The 27,410-nt window shown below is 39.8% G+C and overlaps 2 protein-coding genes across 32 annotated transcripts in view; one reads left to right on the forward strand and one right to left on the reverse strand.

The window, feature by feature from the left end:
• OARD1 (O-acyl-ADP-ribose deacylase 1) overlaps positions 1-1,304 on the reverse strand; it is a 10,389-nt gene extending 9,085 nt beyond the window's left edge. The window contains exon 1 of the mRNA XM_008994402.5: positions 1,222-1,304. The gene's annotated coding sequence lies outside the window, so the exon portion shown is untranslated. The remainder of the gene's footprint in view (positions 1-1,221) is intronic.
• On the forward strand, positions 329-27,392 carry NFYA (nuclear transcription factor Y subunit alpha). Of its 31 annotated transcripts, none has more exons than XM_008994389.5 (11): positions 329-439; positions 2,540-2,716; positions 6,369-6,504; positions 8,162-8,248; positions 11,084-11,230; positions 16,660-16,791; positions 17,261-17,366; positions 18,580-18,746; positions 19,964-20,137; positions 21,754-21,855; positions 24,784-27,392. In XM_008994389.5, exons 3-11 carry the CDS (start codon positions 6,430-6,432, stop codon positions 24,835-24,837), a joined length of 1,044 nt encoding a protein of 347 aa, XP_008992637.1. In that variant the 5' UTR covers positions 329-439; positions 2,540-2,716; positions 6,369-6,429; the 3' UTR covers positions 24,838-27,392. The 31 variants fall into 31 exon arrangements, with proteins under 31 accessions (XP_008992637.1, XP_054109941.1, XP_078225237.1 ...); XM_054253966.2 differs by having other exon boundaries at positions 18,598-18,746; XM_078369111.1 differs by having other exon boundaries at positions 8,162-8,245.
• Positions 27,393-27,410: the final 18 nt, after the last annotated feature.

Raw genomic sequence — 27,410 nt, forward strand, 5'->3', positions numbered from 1 at the left:
GTATTAGCCTCAGGGGTGTGTCCTAGTGGCCTCCTAGAAAGGGGTGGGCATTTGGCAAAGGGGCTAGTTAGCGCCTGCGTAGTACTAAGCTCAAGGTAGTGTTTTGAGTTGAAGGGTCTGGCGATTCTTGAAGGCGCCTGCGTATTTCTTCGACTGGAGGTGATGTTAAATCAGGAGGTGGGCGTGGCTGCCGGGGACGCCTGCGCGTTGCTCCTCCAAAGGGGTGGGGCGAGCCCAGAACTAGAGTTAGGGGGCGTGGTCTCAGAGGCGCCTGCGCGAAGGCGGTTGGAGGGAGGCCCGATTCCCCTTTGTTCAGGTTCGCCATTTTGCGAGGCAGCGGCAGTGGCGGCGGCAGCGGCGGCTGGAGCCTCTGATTGGGTTTCGGAGTCCGGTACTGGAGCCAATCAGCGCGGGCAGCGAACCGGGGGAGCGAGGCACGGTGAGTGTGAGGAGCCAATATCCAGCGGCCCAGAGCCGGCCCCAGCGCCCCGATTGGCGGGTCTCGCTGACCACTCAGGAGAGGCCCAGGCGCCTGTCGAGCCCCGGGAGTCGAGCTGAGCCTAGCCGAGTGGGGCGGCCGGCGGCCCCGACCCGGAGTCTGCGAGTGCCTCGGGGCACTCCCGCCCGAGGCCTGCAGGGGCCGCCCCGCGCCGGGATGGCACCCCGGGAGCAGGCACCTCGGGGCCCCGACCTTCGCAGAGTGCCAGGGCCAGTTGGGAATGCGTCCCCGTTCCCCGACTCTTAGGCCCAGGTTCTCAGGCCCCAGACCTGGAGCCACGCGCTCCCTGGGCCTCCGCGATTTTCTCCTGGTCATTCTGGCTGCACATTTAAACCCGCCCTTATAATCTCCACGCTCCGGCCCTTGGGACTGGAAGCCTCCCCGGGGCCCGCGCTCCCCACCCCCCGCAAGCCTGGTCCCTCTGTCTACAGTCCCTCTAGGTCGGAAGGAGAGGCCTGGGGAGGGTGCGAGTCGCGGCAGCGGGGCCCCTAGTGCGGCTGGCAATGGGGGCTGGCCCGCTGTCGCCTCGGAGCCCTACGGGCCCGCCCCCGCAGTCTCCCTGGCGGGGAGTGGGGGCCGTCAGTTCGCCCATTCCCCTTGCTTCGCCTCGCCCCACCTCCCAGCCCGCTCCGCCCGAGTCTCCGGCCTGGCGCCGTTACCACCCCTTTTGGCTCGTCATTTCCTCTCCCCCCCGCCCCGTTCGCCGAAGCGGGACCGCACACCTCAGTCTTGGAGCCCAACCAAGCGGTCTTCCTTTCTTGCCCGGGCTGTAAGACCAGTCCGTTCGGTGCCTGGAACCTCACTCTTAGAAGATTGATAGTCCTGCGTATTCTTTTTCCCGGAGGCTGCGCAACTTGCTTTTCATATTATTAGTCTTAACCACTGCTCATTTTGTGAATTATCCCTCCCGTGTGAATGTAGTACATTTTTTGAGGGAAGGGGGTCCTTTGTTTTTGCTTTCACCTTTCTGTGTTACTTTTTGTCAGGTTTGACTCAGTCCACTCATCTCTTGGTTTATTTTATTCTGATACACTTTGTTATCCTGGGTTAACGTTTTCTCAGCAAATGTTTAGAAACTTTAACAGCGTTGTGAGGTTTTCCTTAGGTTGAGAGGTTGCTGTTGCCAACCAATTATCCAGCAGTTAGTATATGTCAGATATAATCCATGTGTTGGGGAAGGAATGCATAGAGGTAAATAAGAACTGTGCGTACCTGATGGAAATTGACATGTGAACAGGTAGTTAATACCTTAGTGCTATAAAGGGGCCAAGTTCAGTGCTGTGAAGTATCAATGCGTGAGCTAGCCTCCGTGAAAGGCTTTTCAGCGCTGCACTTTTGATTGGCCTTGAAGAATGATGGTAATTCTTCAGATGGAAGAGCATTGCTTGCAGAGAAGCATGTGCTGAGGAAGCAAATTATACTGTTTGAGGTGGAAAGATGGGATAGGGAAGTGGGCAGTAGTAGTGATAGTTTAGTGGGGGAAACCCAGTTGGTAAACCACTTGTGTGAGTTGCTAAGGAATATTTTGGAAACCGTTATTATTTTGTGTGGAGGTTCAAGTAGAAGGGATCTAGAACTCTTATTTTTTCTTAAGATTGAAAAAACGAGTTTCTGACTTGTTTTAATGGGTTCTGCTGAGTTCCTTGGGGAAGTGGCTGAGTTCTTTGGGGAAGAAGAGGAGATTTTTGTCCTAGGACTCTGAATTATTTTCTCTCATGTGAATCTTCTGGTGCATCCTCTGGCACATAGAGGAGGTCTTCAGTATCTGGTGCTCATTTCTAAATTCACATTTAAGGTTATACAACTGGTAGGTTTCAGAAAACTCGTATTCCAGTGCTCTTTCAATTACTAAAACTTTGGGGACAGGTTTTATTTTCACTTTTTAGGAAGAGTTTTTGATTGTTGTTTAAATCATTTTCTTATTTCATTTGATCATCATGTTATCCATCTGCATTAGCAGATGAGATGATATGGCTTGAATAGTCTAAAAAACATTGATAATTGCCTTTGAAAAGTTGTTTTGTTTGTTTTTGGATACAGGGCTTTCATCTATTATCCAGGTTGGAGTACAGTGGCGCAATCATAGCTCACTGTAACTTGGAACTCCTGAGCTCAAGCCATCCTCTCATCTTGGTCTCCGAAAACATTGGGATTACAGGCATGAGCCACTGCATCCTGGCCTGGGATAGATGTTTTAACCTTAGGATTTAAAAATAGGTATGTACTGGTCACTTCAAAACTACTAAATACTTTTGCTTGGCATCTTTCTAAAAAGCATTATAATCCAGTCACTTTTTTTGCTAAACACCTTTCAGATCTCCACCAATCTGCAGAAGAATTTGTTTGGCATTTTGAGAGACAGGAGTTGGCCCGTAGCTTTTCTTCAGATATGGGACCTTTTAGTCTGCTGTTCACATGCTGAAATATTTCTGTTCTTGTTTTTATGCTCTCGTGATTTGTAGTACTTCACCTTCTTCCATATCATCACATAGCTAAATCTTTCTCTCACTTAAGACCAGTTCATCCTGCAGACATCTGATAGCAAAGAAAAAACAAAAACACTTCAAATAGTACCTTTTTTGTTTAAGCCTTGTTGATTTATCCCCTGCTGGAACAAACCTTTGTCCTCCAAATTCCCATGTTACTTTATCTCTTAGGATTCCAGTGTAGGTTTTCACTCCATTACTAAAAGACTCTTTGAAGTTAAGATCTTCCTTAGATATTTCTTTTTATTTTTAAAACCTTCAGAACACTGTCTGGCACATGGTATGTAGTTAGTGGAGAGAAGTGCATTAGAAAGCTCCAATCCAGAAACCTGTAGAATGATGGGGAAGCTGGACAGCCCTTTGCTGTAGTCTAGTCTTTTATCAAACATGTATCAGGACCCACTTGTTGAGTTGTGAAAGAAACTGAGCTAATGATGAGCAGTTTTAAATAATAGAAGGTATCTGCCATGATGATGGCTCACGACTGTAATCCCAGCATTTTGGGAGGCTGAGGTGGGAGAGTCCTTTCAGCTCAGGAGTTTAAGACCAACCTGGGTAACAAAGGGAGAACCCCTTTCTTAAAGAAAGAAAAAGAATAGAAAATATCCAAGGGCATCTTGTGTTGTTTAAGGGTAAATACTGTTTCATGATCCTTTATTTCAGTTACATGTTTTACACATTATGTGTGCGCTGAGTTGTGATAATGAAATGTGTTTCTTACTAAGGGTTGTGGTCAAAAAAGTTAAAAAGCTCCTGGTAGTGATTGTCAACTGTGGTAATCTTAGGGTTTTTCATATCCTTATATTACTAGTTGAGTTTCTGAAGATTTTAGCTTTGGAGTGTGTGTGGGTCCACATAGAATGGGTTCCTAGTGAGTGGTTGGCTAAATTTCAGCTTTTGCACCTTGGCATAGTGGGGTAAAGAATTGCACTGAGAAGAGAATGCACTAGGAAGACAATTTTCATGCTAGCCAGAATAAACACTCGTATTATTTATTCCTCTCTCTTTGAGGAAAAACCATTCAAAACTTTGTGTTAGGAACAAAAGCTAGACAAACTAAATCTGTCTAACTTAGTTTTTCATAATCTTGGGCAGAGAGGCACTTCGGGAAAGACTATCAGATTGTGTTGCAGTCTTGCTAACTAAAGCTCACAGTAGTAGGAACATAGGGATTTACTGAAGCCAGTTACTTACAGCATTAACCATTAACAGTATCAATATCATGATACAGGCTAAATCACTGTCATTAATGTGAGAAAAAACTCCTGTTAGATTTGAAGCTGCATTCTTTTTTACTCTTCAAAGTATAGTAGATTTAAATATTGCTAAATTGGTTTATTTGTAAACCAATTTGTTAACCAGGATAAACTAGTTAAGAAGAAAATCTGTGTGTTACATCTGTTAGTCATTATCATGTGCTTCAAGTTATATTTTACTCTTGTAAATGTACATCTTAAGATGTAATGGTCTGGGTATTAGTCAAGGAAAAAAATATCACACAAGAAGGAAATTTGGAGTGGGGGAGGCATTGAGACCGAAAAGACATTCCTTTCATGATCCTTATTTTTAAAGTCAGTTTATTGAGAGATAGTTTAGACACAATGTGTAATAATTTTAAGTATTTTGATGAGCTTTGACAAATCTGTATACCTGTGCAACCACTACCACAATGAAGATAGAAAACATTTTCATCACCCTACAACGTTCCTAATGCTCCCTGCCAGTCAGCCTCCCTCATTCCTGTCTCCCTGTAACCTCTACTCCCAAGGAACCACTGATCTATTTTCTGTCTCTAGATTACTGATGTCTTTTGGAGATTTTATATAAATGGAATCATATATATTCTTTTACATCATAATAAGTTTACAAACACAAATGTATTGTGTATTAGAGATAAAATAGAATTTAGGGAAGCCTGTCAGTGTCCCTAATAGACTCACAGTCTGGCTGAAAACCTGATTTTCCATTCTGTACCTAGAATCTCTGAGGAGCAGACTTAGTTGTCAACCAATTCCAAAGAGACTGGTGTAAAAATAAGAAAACCAGTTGGCCAGTGTGGAATGAAAAATAACGATTGAGTTTACTTATGTTGCTGATTATATTTATTCCTTGTTGGCCAATCTATATGTAAATCCAAATTATAGCTAGAAATCTGCCTAGTGAGCATTCCACTAGCACAAGAGCAGTGCTTCGGAGAACCATATGGCCACAAGTCATCTTGCTGTGATGACACAGCCTGTTATTTATGGCTTATATAGTCTTACATTGTATCCATTTTGATTATGTAATGGGCTTAATTTTTATTTTGATTAAATTTTATTATATTTTTTCCCAACATTCTGGTATAAGAATTTTCAAGTGTGCAGTGATATCAAAGGAATTTGAAGATAAACACCTGTATACCTGCCAGTTAGAGTCTATTATTAACATCTTACTATAATTGCCTTACCAGATATTTCTCCACCCATTCATCCAGTTTTCTTTTTTCTTTTTTTTTTTTTTCTTTTTTTTGATGCATTTCAAAGTAAATTTAGATATCAGTACACTTCTTTCTAAGTACTCGGACATACACTTGCACATATTTTGATTTCTTCTTTCAGACTGTATTGAGACACCCTTACAAGTGACTAATTCCACCAGCATGTGTGGATTTCTGTGGAGTGGTACTCTACTTTGCCACCACAATGAGCAGCTCAGTTAGGTCACATCATTTTATCATTCAGATATTGGAATTTATGAGGGTCTGGTGAGAAATTGGAGGGAAAGGACTATCTACACTTTTGTTTATGTATCTGTCGTCCCTCCCATATTTCCAAGATGAATTGCTCGTTTCGAATTTATATCATTTAAATTTTTAAACAAAGTCTTTATTAAAGGTCTCAGATACCACTTCAGTTTATCTAATTGTGTCCTTATTTTTGAAAGTGGATCTTCAACTCTTAAAGTCTATGAGAAGGGTAGATTTTACCATATGTAGTGGGCTTGAGTAACATGTTTGGAGGGAAGCAATTATGTGTTACAACTTAAAGAAGCTTTATTCTCTAGAGTATATGTGCAAACCTGAAAATCAGTGTTAATATAGGCCTTTTATTAAAGTGATGTTGTAGCTTAATGAGTAGCTCTAAGGTGCAGATATTGCTCTGACAGTTTTGAAAGGTAAGATTGCCAATAAGAAATGACTGAAAGCATTTTAGAAACGTGAAAATAGCGTTGTGTTATGATTGTGCCATGTAATCTTAGTTGAAAATGATACTAAATATAAACATTTCCTATTATCCTGTTTTCTTGTAAATAATGTACAGTGATAAATTATCCAGGTTGATTGCCTGGTAAGGCCTTTATTGACAATCTCACTTTAGTTTCTTTCCCCACCTTTCTAATAGGAGTGTACCTCACAGCCTTCTAGGATCTCCAGAGTGGACAGGAATCTCACTTGGAGGGACCATGGAGCAGTATACAGCAAACAGCAATAGTTCGACAGAGCAGATTGTTGTCCAGGCAGGACAGATTCAGCAGCAGGTATGGAAGTAAAACTGCTTTAAACATTACATCAATGAAACTGATAACAGCACCCTTCAATTGGTTGGTGTATTACCCAGGGGAATTATTTGAAAGGTACCAGATCTTGTGAAATACTGGGTCTGATGGCTTGTGCTAAAGTGCCATGTCCAGCCCGTGACCACTTAGAATCTACTCTTCATGGGTGCCTGGTTATAGTAAATTGCATCTTTTATCTCATTAAAAGTAAAAACATCTAGTCTGGTTTTCAGATGGAAATTTGGACTTTTCTTTTTTTCTGGATTCTATTTGGTCTTTTTCTCTTCTTGTTTGAGCTTAACCTGTGATTTAGTAAGCCTTTGACCACAATAGACAAACCAACATGGCTTCCTAGAAATCTTCTGTTCTTTGATTTGGTCTGCCACATTTTTTTATTCAGAAAAGTTGTGGTTTAATATTAGGATAATATTTAGACAGCAATTCTTATAGATAAGCACATATTAGAAAGGAATTTCCTGCTGGTGGTTTATTCCTTATTAATAGATTGCTTTCTTGAATTTATACGCAGGTTACATTTTCTGATGCTTTATGCTTGTGTTTATTACAGTAAAACTTCACTTATTTCCCACCCCTCGAAAAAAAGAAATTTATTATGCTTCTATTTGACCTTAGGCCAAGATTGATATTTTGGAGATACTTTGTTTTTGAAATGGAATTTAGCTAATATAGAAAAGTAGTAGGGAGGGCAAAGGAAGTATTGATGATGAGTTGTTCCCATCTAATGATCAAAGGAAGGAGCTACTCTTAATGAAAAGACAAACTCCCTTGATAGCTTTCCCTTCCACACAGCTGCTGTGGCTCTGGCAGTTTCCTTCAACCGCCTTTTTAGAGAAGGGGATTCCACAAAAGGCCCTCCATTCAGACCAGTGCCCTGGAGGGTGGGTTTTTATTCCTTCAGAATTTACCATTCGTGGATATAAAATAAGGTTGAATCACTGAAAACATGGCCCTCAAAGCAGTCCAGTTGGGTAGAAATAATCTTAGTTTTGAAGTGGGGCATGCTGATGCATGCCTGTAATCCCAGCTACTCTGGAGGTTGAGACAGAAAGGTTGGCTTAAGCCTGGGAATTCAAGACCAGCCTGGGCAAAACAGCTAGACTCCCATCTCAAAATAAGTAAATAAATGAAGGTTAAAAAAAAAATCATAGTTTTGGGGCATAAGAGCATTGACCTCATTAAGATGATTTTGGTTCACGGTGATTGCATTTAAGCCCCAGAATTTTTTGGTAGTTTCAGGGCTATTAAAACCTAATCATTATTTTCTTGTGAACGCATTAGAGGAGTTAAAAAGGGCATTAAATAATTGTGTTAAGTAGAAGTATCAGATTCCTATTTCTAGAGGGAAAGATTGCATTACAAATGCATCAATAGTTAATGATGACAACTATTTTGAGTTTTTGAGTCCCATTTTGAGGTCCACTCTGGAGGCAAAGGGCTAATATCTTTAATCCTACTACCTTCAACAAAACAGCTTCAATATAGGGAGTCTGTACATTTTGAAAGTCCTGTGTAGGGTGGGGCTTCCCTCCCTCTCCTCCAAGAGGTAAGGTGATCTCATGTCTTGAACTACACATTTCCTTCCTGACATATTTCAAGCTCTTCCTGTTCCTGTTCTCAGCAGCAGGGTGGTGTCACTGCTGTGCAGTTGCAGACTGAGGCCCAGGTGGCATCCGCCTCAGGCCAGCAAGTCCAGACCCTCCAGGTAGTGGTACCCTCTCTGATTCTCTGTGAGCACTGCATGAACTTCTCTCCTCATGTCTGGTGCTGTTTGTGTTAGGATCTCCAGTAGGAATGGCAAAGTCAGTTGCATGTCTTTGATGATGCTAACTTGTCTTTGAGGCTTATAAGATGCCAGTTTCCTAATGTTTCGTGCCAAGTCATATAGATACCCCATATCAATTTTCTAAGAATTGGATTTGACTAGTGTGTTTCTTTGAAAATGCCTACAAAAGATATGTTATAAGTGACAGGAATAAATTCTTAAAGTGACATTAGAAACTCTGATCCAATTAATTGCATGGTAAAAATTTTGTATATTTGTGTTATAATGGAGAAGGAAATATATACAAAGATAGACACATGACTGTCTAGGCTAGGCTGTGCTTTATTTTTGTTAAAGGGGCAACTCAACTGAAAAATTAGACTTGGCAAGGTTTATCTAAGCACTGAATCTTGTTAATCTCTTGTTAACTGCTATTGTTTCCACTACCTTTCCTGGGGAAATAGTGACCTGTCTTATCACTAGATCTGCAGAGACTACCCCAGATGCCTCTTGGTTAGGCAGAAGCAGGATATACTTTCTGTAAGTCTTAGGTGTTAAAGCCACAGTGATAATTCTTGATTAATCAGTACAGTTCCTTAACATTGTGTATGGCTAAGTATCTTAAATTGGGTTATAATTTGGCCAGTTCCTGTAAGAAATAGGAGTAGGAGCACTTGTCTACTCTGGGTATGTAGGTTACTTTTATTAAAATGACTATATTTTTGAGAAATTGGCAAGATTTGGGTACCCAACTTTTTCCCTCCATTGAATTAGAAATGATTCAAAGTCCAGCATCTCACTTTATTGCTAGTGCTGCTAAGCATTCTGCAGATAACTACTTCTTATTGTCATCATTTCACTTTATCCTTTCAGTCCCACGCCTACCCCTGCCACCAAAAGTGTTTGGTAATGATGTACAGCCAACTTTGAACATAAATTGAGCTGAAAGAAACTGACTTTGTAGGCACTCCAAAACTGTATTCAAATCTCACAGTCCAACAGCTTGTTAATGTTTTTCATGCTTGTTTCATCTTACTCATATATAAAACAGTATTTTGGATTGTCATTAACCCCTTGTGGAATAGAAATGTAACATGCTCTTAACTGTATGGCTTCTTGTTCGATGCATGTGTCTTTGTAATCATTTTTCTGTTGCAAACACAGTGAGCTCTTTGGAGTATCATATATTTATCATGTGCATGAATAGCATATCAGTGGGGGAGGAAATTAAGATGATGAATAGATAAAAAATTATTAATAGTTGTATCTTAAAACTTGTGTCTCCTACTTACATAGATTTTATTTAAAAGAAGCGGAAACACTTTATGGAAATAATAGGAACCTTTCCTCTAGGGATCCCATTATTTGGAGAGAATTTTAAATAGTTATTGGTTATTCATGCTATATGTATTCTGAGAAATCTTTCTTGATACAGACTATGCCAGCATTGGTGTAGCAAAGGGGATTTGATTTGGAATGAGGAAATAAGGGAAGGAGATAGCATGAGAAAGTCAGGCTGTAAAGTCCTTAAAAAAGTAAAGGTTCTCAGTGGACAGTTTAACAAAACCTAGGATTTCAGTGTTCCTGGTGATTCTAATACATTAGTGGTGTGGCGGCAGTGGTGCTGGTGATGGTGATTGTAGGGAAGATCTTACTATCTAACCTACTCATCTAGGACAGAACGATCTTTTAACTAATTGTTGTTATTTGCACATACTTTCACTACCATTAAGTGTGAGTATTTCAGTCATGAATATTCTCTTGTGTTACAAGTAATTTCTGTCAAAACAAAGATAGAGTCTGAAAATGAAAGTTTTGGACCAATCCATGGATCATTACAGTTTACTTCTAAAGCATTTTTAAAGTGCTTCCAGAAAGCATTCTATTAGGTATTTTGTATTGGGACTCAAGATGTGACAGAGCACTTGTAGTGACCTGGCTCCTACGGTAGTCTGTGTACTCACAGGAGCTTGAAGTTTGTACACTTGACTGCTCTGTGTAATTTCAATATTTGTTGTTGCTTCTGATAAAGCTAAAATAACCATGTGGATATAACAGAGGCCAGTGTGAGGAATTCCACCATAGAGACTACAAACTGACCAGAAAATATTTTTAGGAAATCTTTAGTAGTGGGCTCTTTCAACAACAAACCTATCTAGAATTAACAGAGTAAAATGAGCAGGGTAAAGGTATACGTTAGACATTTCGTTTTAGCTTGAGAGACTATAGGGAGAAAAGGGTCATCCTCTACATTAGCTTCCTTACAGAGCTGCTTGCTGTCCAGCCTCTTAGAGTCATTGCTGGGTAGAGTTTGATTTACTTCCTTCACATTATTTAAAATTTGTACTCAACCACCATCACCACCATCACCTCTCCCTCTCATTCCCTCCTCTCCCAGCCTTCACTAGAGACCATTTCTGGATTGGTTTAAACAGGCAACTAACCTTGCCATTATGATTAAATGTTTGTCAGTGACAAATGTTTATATCTATTGAGACTTCTCAAAGTTCAGTGACAAATGCCTTATATCTATTGAGACTTCTCAGAGACTCTGGATATACTCTATTATGTCTGACCTTAAAGTATTGAAATTGGCATGTAGTAACAGATATCATAGATACTTAAAAATAACTTAAGGACTTAAGACATACTTTCTTAGTGTCTTTTCTATCTTTTCCTTCTCTAGCAAGGCAGAAGAATAGTTCCAGTGATTTTCTTTTGGTAAAAACCAATTTGTATCTTATGTTATTTCATTGTTCTTATTTTATTTCATTCTAGGTCCAAGGGCAGCCATTAATGGTGCAGGTCAGTGGAGGCCAGCTAATCACATCAACTGGCCAACCCATCATGGTCCAGGCTGTCCCTGGTGGACAAGGTCAAACCATCATGCAAGTACCTGTTTCTGGAACACAGGGTTTGCAACAGGTGAGTAGTATTAAAAAATGTTGAGTACTATATCAGATGAGACGTTTCAAAGAATAGATTGTTACAAACTGATCATTGATGTTGCATTTAACTGCTTCCTGACCCACATTTTGCATTTAGTTGATTTTCTGCTTTTGTAGTTAGTACCAGTGATACAAACTAGAACTATGCAGAAATTGGACAGCTCCAGTAAAGATTAAGATATTAGGCATGAGCTTGAATTGCTATAAAGTATGTAAAGAGGTTAGAATCTAGTTTATAGTATATTTTATTTTAAAAGAAGCAAAAATGAATATTCTTAGAAAGTTAGAAAAATAACAAAATAAGCAAAAATGTGTCAATTAAGTAGAAAACTGACATATAGAAAGGGTAAGTAAAATCTAGATTGTTTAAACAGACCAATAAAACAGGTAAATCCAGTTGAAAGACGGATTGAGAAACACAAAACAAAAGTAAGCAAAGATGTAGAAGAGATTAAAGGAAGGTCAGGCGGGGTGGCTCATGCCTGTAATCCCAGCGATTGGGGAGGCCAAGGCAGGTGGATCACTTGAGACCAGGAGTTCAAGACCAGCCTGGCCAACAGGACAAAATCCCATCTCTACTAAAAATACAAAAAACTGGTGTGGTGGCACGTACCTGTAATCCCAGCTACTCGGGAGGTAGAAGCATGAGATTTCTTGAACCTGGGAGGTGGAGGTTGCAGTAAACCAAGATTGTGCCACTGCACTCCAGCCTGGGCACCAGAGGAAGATTCTGTCTCAAAAAAAAAAAAGAAGAGATTAAAGGAAATATGTGGAAGTGTTACATACAACACTGTGGCATCAAATTTTAAAAATTAGATATATCTCATCAGGATGGCAAGAACCAAAAAGAGTCACTATATCCACTGCTAGGATGGATGTAGAGAAAAAGAATTAATCATTATTTTTGGTAATTTCAAACGGTGAAGTTATTTGGGAAAGGCATCTCACTATCTGTTAAATACAATGAACACTTGAGCTAGCAGTTACACTTCTGAGAATCCTATAGGAAGAAAAGCATCAGTACTAGGGAGACATTACAAAGACACTTGTCATAGCATTGTACTAGCAAAAAATAAAATTGTAATCTGAGTGTCCATTAATAGAATAAGGAAATGGTTGGAATAAATCTTAATATATTCCCATATGGACTACTGCATCATCATTAAAGGAAATGAACTATGGGCTGGGCGCAGTAGCTCATGCCTGTAATCCTAGCACTTTGGGAGGCTGAGGCAGGTGGATCACCTGAGGTCAGGAGTTCGAGACCAGCCTGACCAACATGGAGAAACTGCATCTCTACTAAAAAATAATTAGCTGGGTATGGTGGAGCATGCCTGTAATCCCAGCTACTCGGGAGGCTGAGGCAGGAGAATCACTTGAACTCGGGAGGCAGAGGTTGTGGTGAGATTGTGCCATTGCATTCCAGCCTGGGCAATAAGAACAAAACTCCATCTCAAAAAAAAAAAAAAAATGAAATGAACTATTGAAGTGGGTGGGTTAATATTGAAATATTTTTAGTGAAAATAATTTGCAGAGAAATAGTGTGTGATCTCATCTTTGTAATTCATAACCAAACCCCCATGAGTATATGTTTATAGACATGGAAAAGGGAGTATGAGGGAGAACTATTAGCTTTTTACTCTACGTAAATCTTTATCTTGTTTCAACAGTTATCGCAACCACATTAACGTCTTAATTTTCTGGAGGAATTTCAGTTGAAAAAAGCAACCATGATCACACTGCTTATAAATCAAACTTGTGCTTTTTACGTATTCTCTTGTGTTTTTATCATAATTTTTTGGCATAATTGTACCATGCATGCGAGGTTGTTTCATTGTTGTTATTGTTGGTTTTTTTTTAATTCTTTCATAATGTTCAGTCAATTTGATGAATCAGAATTTCTAATTTATAAAATATAGTTAAGGATTTTGGTTTTCATTTGCTTTTGTTGGTAAACATACTTGGGCATGATAGTTTTATTTTTCAATTGAATTCTCAGGGTAATTTCTTTGGATTGGGGATTGCTTGGCAAAGGGTAAGAGCATATTTGAGCCCATTGGCATATTTTTGCCAAGATAGAATTATAGTTGGGATTAAAAATAGTTTTTCCATTTCTCCATGCATGAATATATGAGGCTTTAAATATCTTCTTAGCATGTGCTTTCCTCAATTTCCCATTGCTACATCCTTTCTGTTCCTCTGTCTTTGCTTCTGTTCTTCTCTCCAGCCCTGCTTGCTGTGCCGCCTTCTCCACTGTTCAGTAGAGACAATGTGGTATAGTTAGAAATAGTATACTGTGAGTGTAGTGATCCAGCTTTCATCACCAGGTCTGCCATTAAACAAGCATTCTAATCTTGGCCAAGTTATTTAATTATCTGTTTGCTCATCCAAAAATAAAATTTATATGAGATGACATCTAGGGTTCATTCTAGCTCTAAATTCTGTGATTTTTATAGGGTTTTATTTTGCTATAAGGAACCTTGAAAGAGTTGTTTATTTCCCTGCTTCCAAGTAGGGCTATAACTAACTGGGCAGAAAAATATATATTCTGTTACATAAATAAAGCTCTAGGTGAGATTCCATAGCCTACCTTATAATGCTTTATGTATAAGAGGTTTTTTTCTCTCATTAGTGTTCTTTGAGTAGCCATTTGTTAAAGAAGAGTACTTCTTAACCTTTTTTGAAGTATATTCTCTATCTTAGAATCCTAGTAAAGCTTGCACCCTGTAAGAAAAAGTACAGATGTCCAGTCACATGCAAAATTCTACATACAATTTTAGATTAAGATCCTTGGCCTGAGAAAGACACTGGAACCAGAAAGACAGCCAAGAAACAGATAGAAGAATGTTGGAAGTTGGCATATAATTAAAGTGGTGTAAACTTCAGTGAAGAAATGGCTGAAGAATGATACAGAAAAAAATTTGATTTCTACCTCATACTATATTTTTTTAAATATTTGCTAGATAGATTAAAGATCTAATGTAGAAAAGCAAACTTAGAAAATTCAAAAGAAAATACCGGAGTAATTTTTATACAATAGAGATGGATTTCTTAAAAACAAATTGACTTTACTTTAAAATATGCATTGAAATATAAATGTAACGAAGGTGAAGACTTGGAAAAGATATTTTTAATACATATTACTGAGTTTGTATTCAGAATATATATAAATAACTTTTATGTATTTATACAAAAGTAGAAAATGGGCAAAGAATATGAATAGATGGACATGGAAACCTAATAGCCAGTATAAACTCAGAAATGAAATAGGTTCACATAACCAGATAAATTTGCTTAATTATTTATTTGCCAGTACTTTCTGAATGCTAATTATGAGCTAAGTATTTGGAAAAAATAATTAAGAAAACCTAGGCAATCTATCCCCTAACAAAGGAGGAACCATGAATGTCGCTAAGACATGGAACCCATTGACCTGTTTTTTTCACCTTCGTTTTATTAGTAGTCCTTTTTTCTATCAACTGGTAGATTTTGTGATAACTTAAGGTTCCAGGCATGTTCTTCTCTCCCGACCAGGTTGGTCCAAGTTGAAATTTTGGATGAAAAGCGACCTGGCTATAAAAATCCATCTTTCTGAAAGTATCCTCCTTCCAAAGTGCCACCTCTGTTGAAGCAATGCTCAAATAAAAAGTTTGTTGATGGAATGAATGATTAAAGAAATAGAGAAGGGAGGTGAAGGGGCTTTGGGGGAAAACCTAGTTGAGTAGCCATGTATTCTCACTTTTAAGTTTGGGAGGTATTTTTGAATATAAAATACTAGAAATTTGAGCTGTGGGGTTTTCCTAACTGCTTTCTCTTTTGAGCTTAAAAAAAAATGCGTCCACTAGTTATGTGAAAATAGGATTTTGTACACCCAGCATTTAAACTGTATTGCAGTTTTTTAGTTCCAAAATTTTAGAGAAATATTTTTCAAGCTTCTTGTCAGGTTTCTGATAATACTCCTAATAAACTGGCTATAGCCATTTAAAAAAGAAAGAAAATAGATTTGAACAGCACACGATCGCTTGCTTTCCATAATTCTATCTAAGGTTTAGCTATCCAGTCCTAGGACCAAATAGGAGATACAAATTAAATCAACAAAAATTTGACAAACATTAATGACAGTAGTGAGTACTGGTGAGGTTATTGGAAACTAACAGGAGGAATATAATCTGTCACATTGCCTTAATTATCTATTACTGCATAACAAATTGTCCTAGAAGTTAGCAGCCTAAAATAACAAACATTTATTTTACAGTTTCTATGAGTTAGGAATCCTGGCACGGCTTTGTTGGGTTCTTTCAGGGTCTTTCTCAAGGCCCTTATCAAGGTGTTCTCCTGGGCTGCAGTCACATTTGACTAGGGTAGAATACATTTTGCGTTTTTTCTTCGTTTGCTTTTTTGAGACAGTTACTCACTATTGCCTAGGCTGGAGTGTAGTGGTACGGATCTTGGCTCACTGCAACCCTGCAACCTCTGCCTCCCAGGCTCTAGTGACCCTTCCACCTCAGTTCCCCAAGTAGCTGGGATCACAGGCATGTGCTGCTATGCCTGAAATAATTTTTATATTTTTCAGTAGATAGGGGGTTTTGCCATATTGCCCAGGCTGGTCTCAAACTCCTGACTGGATCTGCTCACCTCAGCCTCCCAAAGTGCTGGGATTACAGGTGTGAGCCATTGTGCCTAGCTCTCAACATTTTTAATATATTTATTATTTCCTCTGTAAAGAAGTACTTCATCATTCACCAAAATGACAAGGTTAAAAAATAATAGTAAAAATACTTCACAGTGTTTTTTGTTTGTTTAATTTTATTGAGACAAGAGTCCTACTCTTTTGCCCAGGCTGGAGTACGTTCAGTTTGTGCAGTGGTACGTTCTTGGCTCACTGCAACCTCCGCCTCCGGTTCAAGTGAGTCTCCTGCCTCAGTCTCCCAAGTAGCTGGGATTACAGGCATGCACCACCATGCCTGGCTAATGTTCGTATGTTTAGTAGAGATGGGAGTATCACCATGTTGGCCAAGTTCGTCTCTAACTCCTGACCTCAAGTGATCCACCCACCTCAGCCTCCCAAAATGCTGGGATTACAGGTGTGAGTCACAATTCCCGGCCCAGAGTGTATTTTAAATATACATGCTTTTCAGTATATATAATCATGCCACTGCTATCTTTTATAAAAACTGACATTGATTTCTTAATATGAGTTATCCAGACAGTGTTTGAAATTCCCTGATTGTTTCATAAATGGTAAATAACTTGTCTCTACTTCATAATCGAGGGCAGAGCAGGACTTCTTTTTTCCTCTTCAGAACATTTTCTGCTTTCTAGAGAAATGTGGATAACTCTCGGGAACCGAAGGAGACCAGTGTCAGTAGATTACAATCCCCTTTTTTTTTATGTTCTCTTTTGCAGATACAGTTGGTCCCACCTGGACAGATCCAGATCCAAGGTGGACAGGCTGTGCAGGTGCAGGGCCAGCAGGGCCAGACCCAGCAGATCATCATCCAGCAGCCCCAGACGGCCGTGACTGCTGGCCAGACTCAGGTAATTCCACTAGCTTTGTCACAAAGGAACACAACTGATTTGGAAGAGTCATATTTCATGTATAGTAAAAACGGGATGAAAACCATTAAAAAAAATTTTTTTTTTTTTGGCCTGGCACCATGGCTCACGCCTGTAATCCCAACACTTTGGGAAGCCAAGGCAGGTAGATCACCAGGTCAAGAGATTGACACCATCATAGCTAACATAGTGAAATCCCATCTCTACTAAAAATAAGAAAATTAGCAGGGCGTGGTGGCACATGCCTGTAATCTCAGCTACTCAGGAGGCTGAGGCAGGAGAACTGCTTGAACCTGGGACGTGGAGGTTGCAGTGAGCCTAGATCACGCCACTGCACTCCATCCTGGTGACAGAGCGGACTCTCTCAAAATTTTTTTGAGGACTACATGATTCTTTCCTTTGTTAGTATATTTGGGATCTATTGAATTGTGTCATTATTTATTTCCTCCAGACACAGCAGCAGATTGCTGTCCAGGGACAGCAAGTGGCACAGACTGCTGAAGGGCAGACCATCGTCTATCAGCCAGTTAATGCAGATGGCACCATTCTCCAGCAAGGTAAGTGTACCCATAGGTTTCCGTAGGACTTCTTGGGGCAACTTTATTGTCCCTTAGGCAGCTGACATCTTTAGAATTTTAGTGGTGAACTTGACACCACATACGTTTTGGACAAAAAAAAAAAGGTTTCCTTTAGCTCTCCAATGATTGTTAGTTTTTTGTTACCATCCATGACCAACAGTGATTCCATGTGTAGGAGTTCCAACAGTGGCTGTTAATCTAGGGATTGTGTAAGCATTTAGGGAAGAAATATTTCTAAATAGGAGATTAGAAATAGAGAGTTTATTAGTAAAGAGAAATAGATCAAAAATCAGGTTGACTTTAGAGTACTATTGCGGCTTATGTTTTTTTCTGGGTCACTCAGTTTCCTTATATAACTACATATATACAGCACTTTTACTAAGAAGAGTTCTCAAAGAGCCTCCAGTCTAGTAAGAGAGACTTTTGAACAAATAAATAAAATTCAGGGCCCTCGCAGAAGTATGTTCTAGGAATGGATAATGTAAATAATGGAGAAATCTGCTTGGCCTGGGAGCAAGAGTGCACAAACTGAACTTGAAGGCATTTAGAAGCACTTCAGTCAAATTGTTAAATCAAAAAAGGACATCTTTGTTAGATTCCATGACTTTGTGATTGAAAATTTGCAATATACAAGGTCCAGAGAGTGCAGTAACTATATGCTCTTGTATAATTCAGGGGAGGCCCTGAACTGGATTGAGCCCAGGCAAGAGCTCAAACAGAATGATGAACAAATCCTCAAGTGCTGCTGTTGATAGTTGGGGGACTTGGAATGCTTGGTTTAATTTTAACTTTTAATACTACAACTGACTCATTGTCAGTTTGAGATAAAGTATAAGTTTATAAAATCTCTGTCGTGAAGCAGATTGCTCATATGTCCAAGAGCAATAGGTATAGCTAGTCAGGCTGACCTATAGAAGAGGAGGCTTCCAAACCTTTTCACCTTTTGAAACTGCTAAGGACAGAGTTACTTACAACTGGGACCTAGATACTTAATAGAATTTCAGATATTGTGATTACTTGGATTTTATGTAGCACACCAGAGTGAGAGAGTACTTTTTCTCCCTTTGTGTTTTTCAGTGTGTTCTGCCAGGATGAATGAATGTGTACCAGATAGAAGAGGGACTAACTGTGTTCCCTTCTTTCTGTTCTGTGTGCCTGTTTTTTGTTTGTTTTATGTTTTGTTTTCTTAAAGTTACAGTCCCTGTTTCAGGCATGATTACTATCCCAGCAGCCAGTCTGGCAGGAGCACAGATTGTTCAGACAGGAGCCAATACCAACACAACCAGCAGTGGGCAAGGGACTGTCACTGTGACACTACCAGTGGCGGGCAATGTGGTCAATTCAGGAGGAATGGTCATGGTAAGATAATGTATTCTTCAGCTTTGTCTTTGATATTTTCTTGAACATGCAACTTGATGCCTCATAAAATCTGTTTATTATACTGACCTCTTGGGATCGAGATTGATCCTTAGGGCACTGTCAGTAATCTACTTTTACAATAACATTATGACAAACCATAATTCATTCTGAGCACCTACTATGTGCCAGGGACTGGTCTAGATGCTGGAGATAAAGCAATGGATAAATAGTGATTTTATGCAATTCTTTTCAGAATTCAAATAATGAAGGGAAGAATATACTAATCTTTGAGAATTAGAAAGTAGCATTGTCCATGATGGATGAAATAAGAAAGAAGCTAGCAATTAGAAAGACTGTAATTGATAGAGATACCAAAAAAAAAAAAAAAAAAGTGTGATGTAAATGTATTGGGAAGATACGAAGAGTTGGGTGGTATGAGTGAAAGCCAAATCCTCATGTCAAAATGGGATGTTATATGCATAAATTAAGAATGAGTAACGGAAGTCTGGACATAGTAAAGGAAGCTGTGAAAAGGAAGAGAACAAAGCCTGACTCAGTGGCATGCACCTATAGTCCTAGCTATTTAGGAGGCTAAAGGAGGAAGATGGCTTAAGTCCAGGAGTTTGAGCTCAACCTGGGCAACGTATAGAGACCTTGTCTCTACTAACTAACTAAATGATAAATAATTTTTAGAAAAGAATCAATATAGTTATTCAAAGTGGTTATAGTTTGGAAAGAGCTGTGGGGTACAGGCATTTGTTACTTGTTTTCACATACATTTAGTACAGTGTTTTCTTGGTGTTTTTAAAGAAAAAATAGGATTGAATTATAAGTTAACTATTAAATTACTTTTATAAATATAGACATTTAGTAGCACCTGGTCTATATATTTTTGTGCTCTTTTCTGTCTCATGACTACTATTCCTGACCATTAGATGGCAGCAGAAATATCTAGAGCCACAGGTGGACATGAATTTGGGCATGGTTATATTGTTTCTCAAGGTGGCTCCTGAACCCCCTATGACACAGTATCTGGGGTGTTTGTTTAAAGTGCAGATCTTTAGTGTAAATTTCTCAAGGGATCTGCATTTACCCAAGTACCCTCTAAAAGTTACTTTTTGTGGCATTTAGAAAAAAATGGATGAAGAGGAACCAAAAAACTGTTTCTGTGTCCATACTTCATGCCATCAACAAGCTCTGGTTTTCTGTTCACACAGATGGTTCCTGGGGCTGGCTCTGTGCCTGCTATCCAAAGAATCCCTCTACCTGGAGCAGAGATGCTTGAAGAAGAACCTCTCTATGTGAATGCCAAACAATACCACCGTATTCTTAAGAGGAGGCAAGCCCGGGCTAAACTAGAGGCAGAAGGGAAAATTCCGAAGGAGAGGAGGGTGTGTAAAACATTGCGAAGGACATAGGAGAGAATAGCAGAGTTCTACTTTTGAAATTATCTTTTATATGGCTTGTTTTCTTGAGTACCTTCCAAACAGTTGACATTAGGTACCTGTTGTCTCTGGTAAGAGTTAGCATTTGTTATTACTGTATGCAACTGCAGTTATAACAACAAAAACAAACAATGGCTTAAGTAAGATTTTATTCCTTTTCATACATAAAAGTAGAGCACAGATAAATTATCCTGGACTGATAGCACATTTTCACAGTTCTCAAGACCTGTTTCACTGCTCTAATATTGCTAGGGTGCTAAATACAGAATTTGGTTTACTAAGATTCCTGCTTAGGTTCCAACCTAGGAAGAAAGGGAACAAGAAAGGTACCCTTTCTTTTTCTTTCCCTTTTTTTTTTTTGTGTGATGAAGTCTTAGTCTATCACCCAGGCAGGAGTGCAGTGGCACAATCCTGGCTCACTGCAACTTCCACCTTCCAGGTTCAAGCAATTCTCCTGCCTCAGCCTCCTGAGTAACTGGGATTACAGGTGTGTCCCACCACACCCAGCTAATTTTTTTTTTTTTTCCAGACACAGTCTTGCTCTGTCGCCAGGCACCAAGCTGGACTGCAGTGGCGCAATCTCGGCTCACTGCAATCTCTGCCTCCTGGGTTCAAGCAATTCTCCTGCCTCAGCCTCCTGAGTAGCTGGGACTACAGGCGCGCACCACCACGCCCAGCTAATTTTTTTATTTTTCAGTAGAGATGGAGTTTCACCATGTTGGCCAGAATGGTCTCAATCTCTTGACCTCGTGATCCACCTGCCTTGGCCTCCCAAAGTGCTGGGATTATAGGCGTGAGCCACTGCGCCCGGCCAATTTTTGTATTTTTAGTGGAGACAGAGTTTCACCATGTTGGCCAGGCTGGTTTCAAACTCCTGACCTCAGGAGATCCACTCGGCCTTGGACTCCCGAGGTGCTAGAATTATAGGCATCAGCCACCACACCTGGCCAGTTACCCTTTCTTATAAGGAAACTTTCAAGAAGTTCTGTACCTTTCACTAGCCACAATTAAGCTACCTGATCACACTTACATGCAGATAAGGCTAGGAAAGTCCAGCCAGGTGTGGTGGCAAATGCCTGTAGTCCTACTTGGGAGGCTAAGGTAGGAGAATCACATGAGCCTAGGAATTTGAGGCTGCCGTGATTCATGATCATGCCACTATAGTCCAGCAGCGAGGGTGTCAGCATGAGACCCCGTTTCTAAAATAATAATAATAAACTTTAATGCCAGGAAAGTCTTTACTGAACACTCATTTCCCCAAATGAAATTTGGCCTGTTGTTACAGCAGAAGGGAAGGGTATATGTCGGAAAGTATAGGTGGTAATCTCTGTTACTTTTTAAAATTCATGCTGGAAGCATTCACATTCTTACAGTAGTTATATATATGGTTAGCTGTCTTAATAGGTGTTTTCTCCAAAGCTTTCATCATCATTCTAAGTCATAATTGTCCCTGTGGCTTTGATCCCAGTTGTCTTAAATTTTGGAGAATGGAATTTGTACACTAGATAACTGTGCTGGTTCTGGATAGTATTAATAGTTAAATGGTTTTTTTCTTGTTTCAGAAATACCTGCATGAGTCTCGGCACCGTCATGCCATGGCACGGAAGCGTGGTGAAGGTGGACGATTTTTCTCTCCAAAGGAAAAGGATAGTCCCCATATGCAGGTAAAAAGACTTACACCTTTTATTTTTCTCTTTATTACCTTGTATTGACCTGAGTTGAAGCCTTCAGCAGTATCCTCTTGCTATGTTCATACTTTGGGACTACTCACATTCTCTAAACTGGATGCACTCTGTGTCTTTTTAGATTCTCTTTTATCCTAAAATCACCAGGCCAGGCATGGTGGCTCATGCCTGTAATCCCAACACTTTGGGAGACTGAGGCGGGAAGCCCAGGATTTGAAGACCAGCCTGGGAAACATGGCAAAACCCCATCTCTACAAAAAATACAAAAATGATGCAGGCCTGGTGATGCATGCCTGTGGTCCCAGCTACTTGGTGGTTTGAGATGGGAGGATCTCTTGAGCCCAGGAGGTTGAGGCTACAGTGAACCAGGATGGCACCACTGCACTCCAGCCTGGGTGACAGAGTGAGACCCTGTCTCAAGAAGAAAGAATACTAAAGGTTTTTAATCCAGTGGTCTTTCTTTGCTCTTCATCTTTATCAGTTATTACTGTTAATTCTTTCTAGAAAATTGCAGTTTTCTTAATTTTCAAGGAACAAGTTTTATTACCCCATCACAAATATAATTTGAATGTTTACTTTTTTCCCTTCTGATGTGAGCCTGGTCTAATCCTCTCTTATTTGGCTTTGATTTATAAAATAGCTGCCTAATTTCCTTTCTTCTACTCTTGTCCCCCTGTAGCCTACTTGCCACATCTTAGTGTGGTCTTTTTTCAGTGTTTATCCTATCAAGTCACTGTTCTGATCAAGCTCCTTCAAACCCCACCCTTTCCCATTTGCACTTGGACTAAAATCCCAAGGGCTTACTACCACAGCCAGCAAAGCCTTACATGCTCCAGCTCCTGTCTACCTCTAACTTCATTTCTACTTCTTGGTCTCTGTGCTTTTGCTTACTGTTCATTGGTCTGTTTCCTGCCATGGGCCTTTGTCCTTAGAATTTTCAGTCTGTATGCCCTTTAACGGCATCTTTTTTCATGGCTGTATTCCTATCTGATAGGTCTTAGTTTAATTAAATACCCTAGCCTACCCTATCTAGAATAGGTCTCTTCTCTCTGTTTTCTTAAAACATCTTGCTTTTCTTTTTTGGGGTGGGGGGAGGTAGGAGTTGCCCAAGCTGCAGATATGATTATGGCTCATTGTATCCTTGACCTCCCAGGCTCAGGTGATCCTCCCACTTTAGCCTCCCAAGTAGCTGGGATTATAGCCGCACGCCACCATGCCCAGCTAATTCTATACTTTTAGTAGAGACGGGGTTTCTCCATGTCGGTCAGGCTGGTCTCAAACTCCTAGGCTCAATCGATCCTCCTGCATCAGCCTCCCAAAGTGCTAAGATTACAAGGACACACCATTGCACCTGGGCCTTTTCTTTACAGTATAATAATAAGTTTTTGAATTTTTTCAAGATTGTTTCCTTCACTAGACTGTAAGTTGTATAGAGCACAGAGAATTGTTTTGTTCTCTGTTGTATTTATTGAACTTAATTCTATTTAAGTAAGTTGGATTTAATTTAGATGTATTTATTGGGTTTAGTATCCACTTCTGAACTAAGCAATCAGTGTTTCTTGAATTAATAGATTCCTCCCATTTACTGACACGTCATTCTATATGAACATCACATTCCACCTGCACTATTGCAATATCCATCAAATTAATCTCCAGTTTCCTCTAATTGACCTTATATAGTATTGCCAGATGGTCATAAAACTGTTTTTTTTTTAAACTGCCAGTCCCCAGATCAAGGATACATGCTATTAACAAATAGTTTCTCATTTCTTAACTGCATCAAATGTCAAACTATTTCTGTATATCATCTAAGCAACTGTGCCTTATCACACCTCTCAGTGATCAAACTCGGTTTCCTCAGTGTCCCCACACATGAACACTAACAACTCTTTCAGTGCTGTTAGTCCTCACCTGTAGTGTGAGAGCTCCTCCCTTCTCATTGCTATTCATTCATACAGTGTATGAATGTGGGCCTGCCAGATACAGGAGGGCATGTTGCCATGTGCTAACAATATGAATCTTGGTCAGTTCAGCCTCTTTTATTTTTATTCGTAAAGTGGAATACTGTTGATACTTCTTCACAGGAATGTAGTAGGGATTTCATTCAGTAATCCACATTAGGCATCTATGTAGTGCCATACCTAGTGCATGGTGAGTTCAGCAAATGCTAGTTATTGTTTTTGCTCATTGTTCAAGACTCAGTCTTCCATCTCCAGAAGAATTTCAGCTTCTTCTCAGATCCTCCCTACCAAGGCTTCATGGCCTTGGTATGGGAGAACTAAAGGTGGTTCTGGCAGAGGGTTGCACAAAGCTTCCAAGGATTTATTCTTAACACTGTAGGTCTTAAGTAAAAAACAGCATATAGAGTTCAATGGAAAGAAGATTAAACGGGAGTCAAGAGTTGGGGGTTAGCCTTTGCTGGCTCCTAACTTTCTAACCCTAGTGCAGGCAAATCACTTTACCCATCTGGCCTTCAGATTTATCTGTAAAAAGAGTACGTTAAAGTGTATAGATTCTAATGATTCTTTCCAGCTCTGCTAAATACTCAGTATTTAAATGATGATCAAAAAACAACGACAAAAACATAGCATGACATGGTTTCTCTGGGCCTTTCCCTAGCCACCTGAATACCCTTAACTCTTAAGTATAGAGAGCAACACAAGATTTTTAGGAAGTGTTTCGCCATGGAGTGCAAACCAGATTTAAAATTGTTAAGAATAAGGTTTATTGTCTCTTCTTTCCTAATAGGGCTGCACTTTAAGCCATGTATGCAGTCTTAAGGTATATTACAAACCTTTGATTTACTTGGTAAAGTTGTGTGTATTCTCTTGAGGATAAGTAGTGAGAGCCATGAGTTCCTGTTGCTTTTGCAAAGGGCTTTAATCATCACATCATCTTCGTCTCTAGGATCCAAACCAAGCTGATGAAGAAGCAATGACACAGATCATCCGAGTGTCCTAACCCCAGGCCATGTGATGGAGCTGATCAAGGTCCTGTTCCTCACCAGTTTCTCACTGTTCCAGGAAATCGATCAACTCATCCAGTGGGACATTGACGATCACATTCTGCCCTTTTCTACAGGACAGAAACCACTTAGTTTTTAATAAGTGGCTCAGTATTACAATTGCAGCGATGCCTGGCAAATTGAAGTTGCAAGCCTTTGTCTTACTCTTTCAATCAGGACCTATTTCACAGTGTTGATGCCACTAACATTTCAAGGATTCAGATGATGCAAGGAGACACACGCCAGCCCAGCAGTAAATAAAGCACTTATGTTGACTGGTGAAGTCGGCCAACTCAGCAGGGAAGAACAACCTTCTCAACCAAAACTGCAGTCAGGAAAGTGGCAGCCCACTCCTTCCCATGGAATTTAGACAGCATTTATCCCTCTGGTAGGGGATCTCACACTGAGTAACTGAATGGACGCTTTGTATTCAGAGATGGCTCCCAGGCAAGGAAGTTCTGTCTTGTGATACGGAAATAATAAATTCCTGAGGTACATTCTTCTAATCTGTGGTAATAATAAGAATTTCTGTCTGCCCAGATGGTAGGTTGATATTTCTGAACTCAAGCCAAGAAAAAGCTAACTCTGGGATAGAATGATAAAAGACTGAAGCACTAAAAATATACATTGCTGAATCTCTTTTTCTAGCTTTGAAAAGTTGTGGTCTGCTTGTCCCTCTGTTGACTGGTCATCTGGACCATAGTACTTGCCATGGCTACTTCTAAGACAACGTAGAGGGTATTGGACCTTGAAACTGCCTTTCCTAAGTAGAGAAAAAGACTATTCAACAACTTCTTTACTGAAGCACTGAGGACATTTGTAGTAACTCCTAAAGGGAGAGCCAAACTATAGATTTTCAATCATAGACTTTGTGACAGCATTTGGGGAACTGAAAGGTTCATGTGTTTCAGCCTAGGAGGAGAGACGGGGAGACAGAGAGAGTAGCATGTATACCCATACGTTATAGAGCATAATTCTCCAGTAGTGGATACGGGGAATGGATCATTAAGATGAAGAGAGTAATTCTCATTTGCTCTAGAACCTTTAACAAGCACTGAAAGGAAGAAATCTGAGATTTGGTCCTTGACAGTTTCTGGAAAGCACTGATCAGTCATGCTGTCCCAGACAGAGTCCAGGTTACCCACTAGAGCCCAAAGTGGATGTTGGCTTCACTCTCGCAGCACAATGCTGGCCCTAGAAAGCAAGCATTCTCATTCTTCCCATGGCAGCTGATTCTTTGGTGCCAGTTTTCATGTTTTCTCCATAGGCCTTTTGCAGAAGTTTTCTCATTGCATCCATAACTGTGAGAATAAACTGCAGACTAGAAATAGACATGCCTGCAGGGTCAGGAACTGGTCTATTATTAACCAGAATAGGTTGTGCCTCAAATCTGTTTCTTTTCTACATGATGAGCCCTGAGAGAATTAAGATATTTCAGAAAAGTTGGCTGTCTTCTCTGGAAACAAGGAAAACCCAATAATTCTGAGGAACATGTGGGGTTAAATACCAAGAATAAAGATTAGGCCTTTCTTCTTTGACTTCAGCTTAACTGTATTAAGACAGAAAATAAATTAAACCCTGTAAAAACACCACAAGAAGAGATCATTGTAATGATAGAAATAGAGGTACAGAGCTATGCAAAGGAAACCGGAAGTGAAATCTTCCCAGTCCCAGGGATCTGGTAATCTATCCAGGCTTCCAGATGTCAAAGTGCTGATCCTTTGGTAAGCTCACTAGAAACTTCTGGCTCTCTATAAAGAGTTTCAGATATTAATGTTATTCAGTAAGTCCCAGTATTTCAGAGGATAGATTACTAACAATGAGGAATTTATATTCCTTGGTTAATTTAGGAGTCTAAGATGCAGAGTTAAGAAATTACTCAGATCTAACTGAGTGCTTAAGCCGCCAACAGTTATGCTATTTATTTGTGTCTGTAAGTTTGTACATAGTAATGCCAGCCTTGTTGCTGAATTTTTTATTTGGGGGTGGGGGGCTTAGTTTGAATTTTGTTTTATTTGAAATGCTTCAGTTGTCATTTTGTCATTGCATTTCAAATAGCTCATGATCCTTTTCTTGTGGTCACTTTAGCACACTATAGTAGCCCACAAAGTGGGGGCAGGGTATTGACGTTCAGATTTTTTCTTTGTTACTAGTTCTTTTATTCATTTTTATTTGTAACTCTAGTGATGACTTCACAGATGCAGAGTGAATGGATAAATGAATAATTGGTTTAATGCCTAGTTATGCCACTTGAGTGCTTTTTTTTTTGCAGGATAATATTAAGTGTATATATTTTAACTGCACTGATACATTGAACATGTCAGTGTCTATACCACTGGACCAACAGAGCATTTTGTGGCTATAGGGTGCCTGGTAATAATGTCTTGATTCTTCTTTGGGACTCAACTATATCGAAGGTTTTTTCCCCTAGCAGTACGGGGGGTACAGGGGATCGATCATTGATGTCATTGCAATTGTTATTTTTAAAATAAATGTATAAAAACACCAAAAAGTAATTTGACTTTTGAGG

Source organism: Callithrix jacchus, chromosome 4 (assembly GCF_049354715.1).
Source record: "Callithrix jacchus isolate 240 chromosome 4, calJac240_pri, whole genome shotgun sequence".
Classification (NCBI taxonomy): Eukaryota; Metazoa; Chordata; class Mammalia; order Primates; family Cebidae; genus Callithrix; species Callithrix jacchus.

What these genes read in the sequence shown, in the direction of transcription:
- NFYA (XM_008994389.5), top strand. Translation starts at nt 6,430, where the DNA reads ATGGAGCAGTATACAGCAAACAGCAATAGTTCGACAGAGCAGATTGTT. An exon ending in AAGTCCAGACCCTCCAGGTA is followed by an intron (nt 8,249 to 11,083) that starts GTGGTACCCTCT and finishes ATTTCATTCTAG; the next exon opens with GTCCAAGGGCAGCCATTAAT. An exon ending in AGGATAGTCCCCATATGCAG is followed by an intron (nt 21,856 to 24,783) that starts GTAAAAAGACTT and finishes CTTCGTCTCTAG; the next exon opens with GATCCAAACCAAGCTGATGA.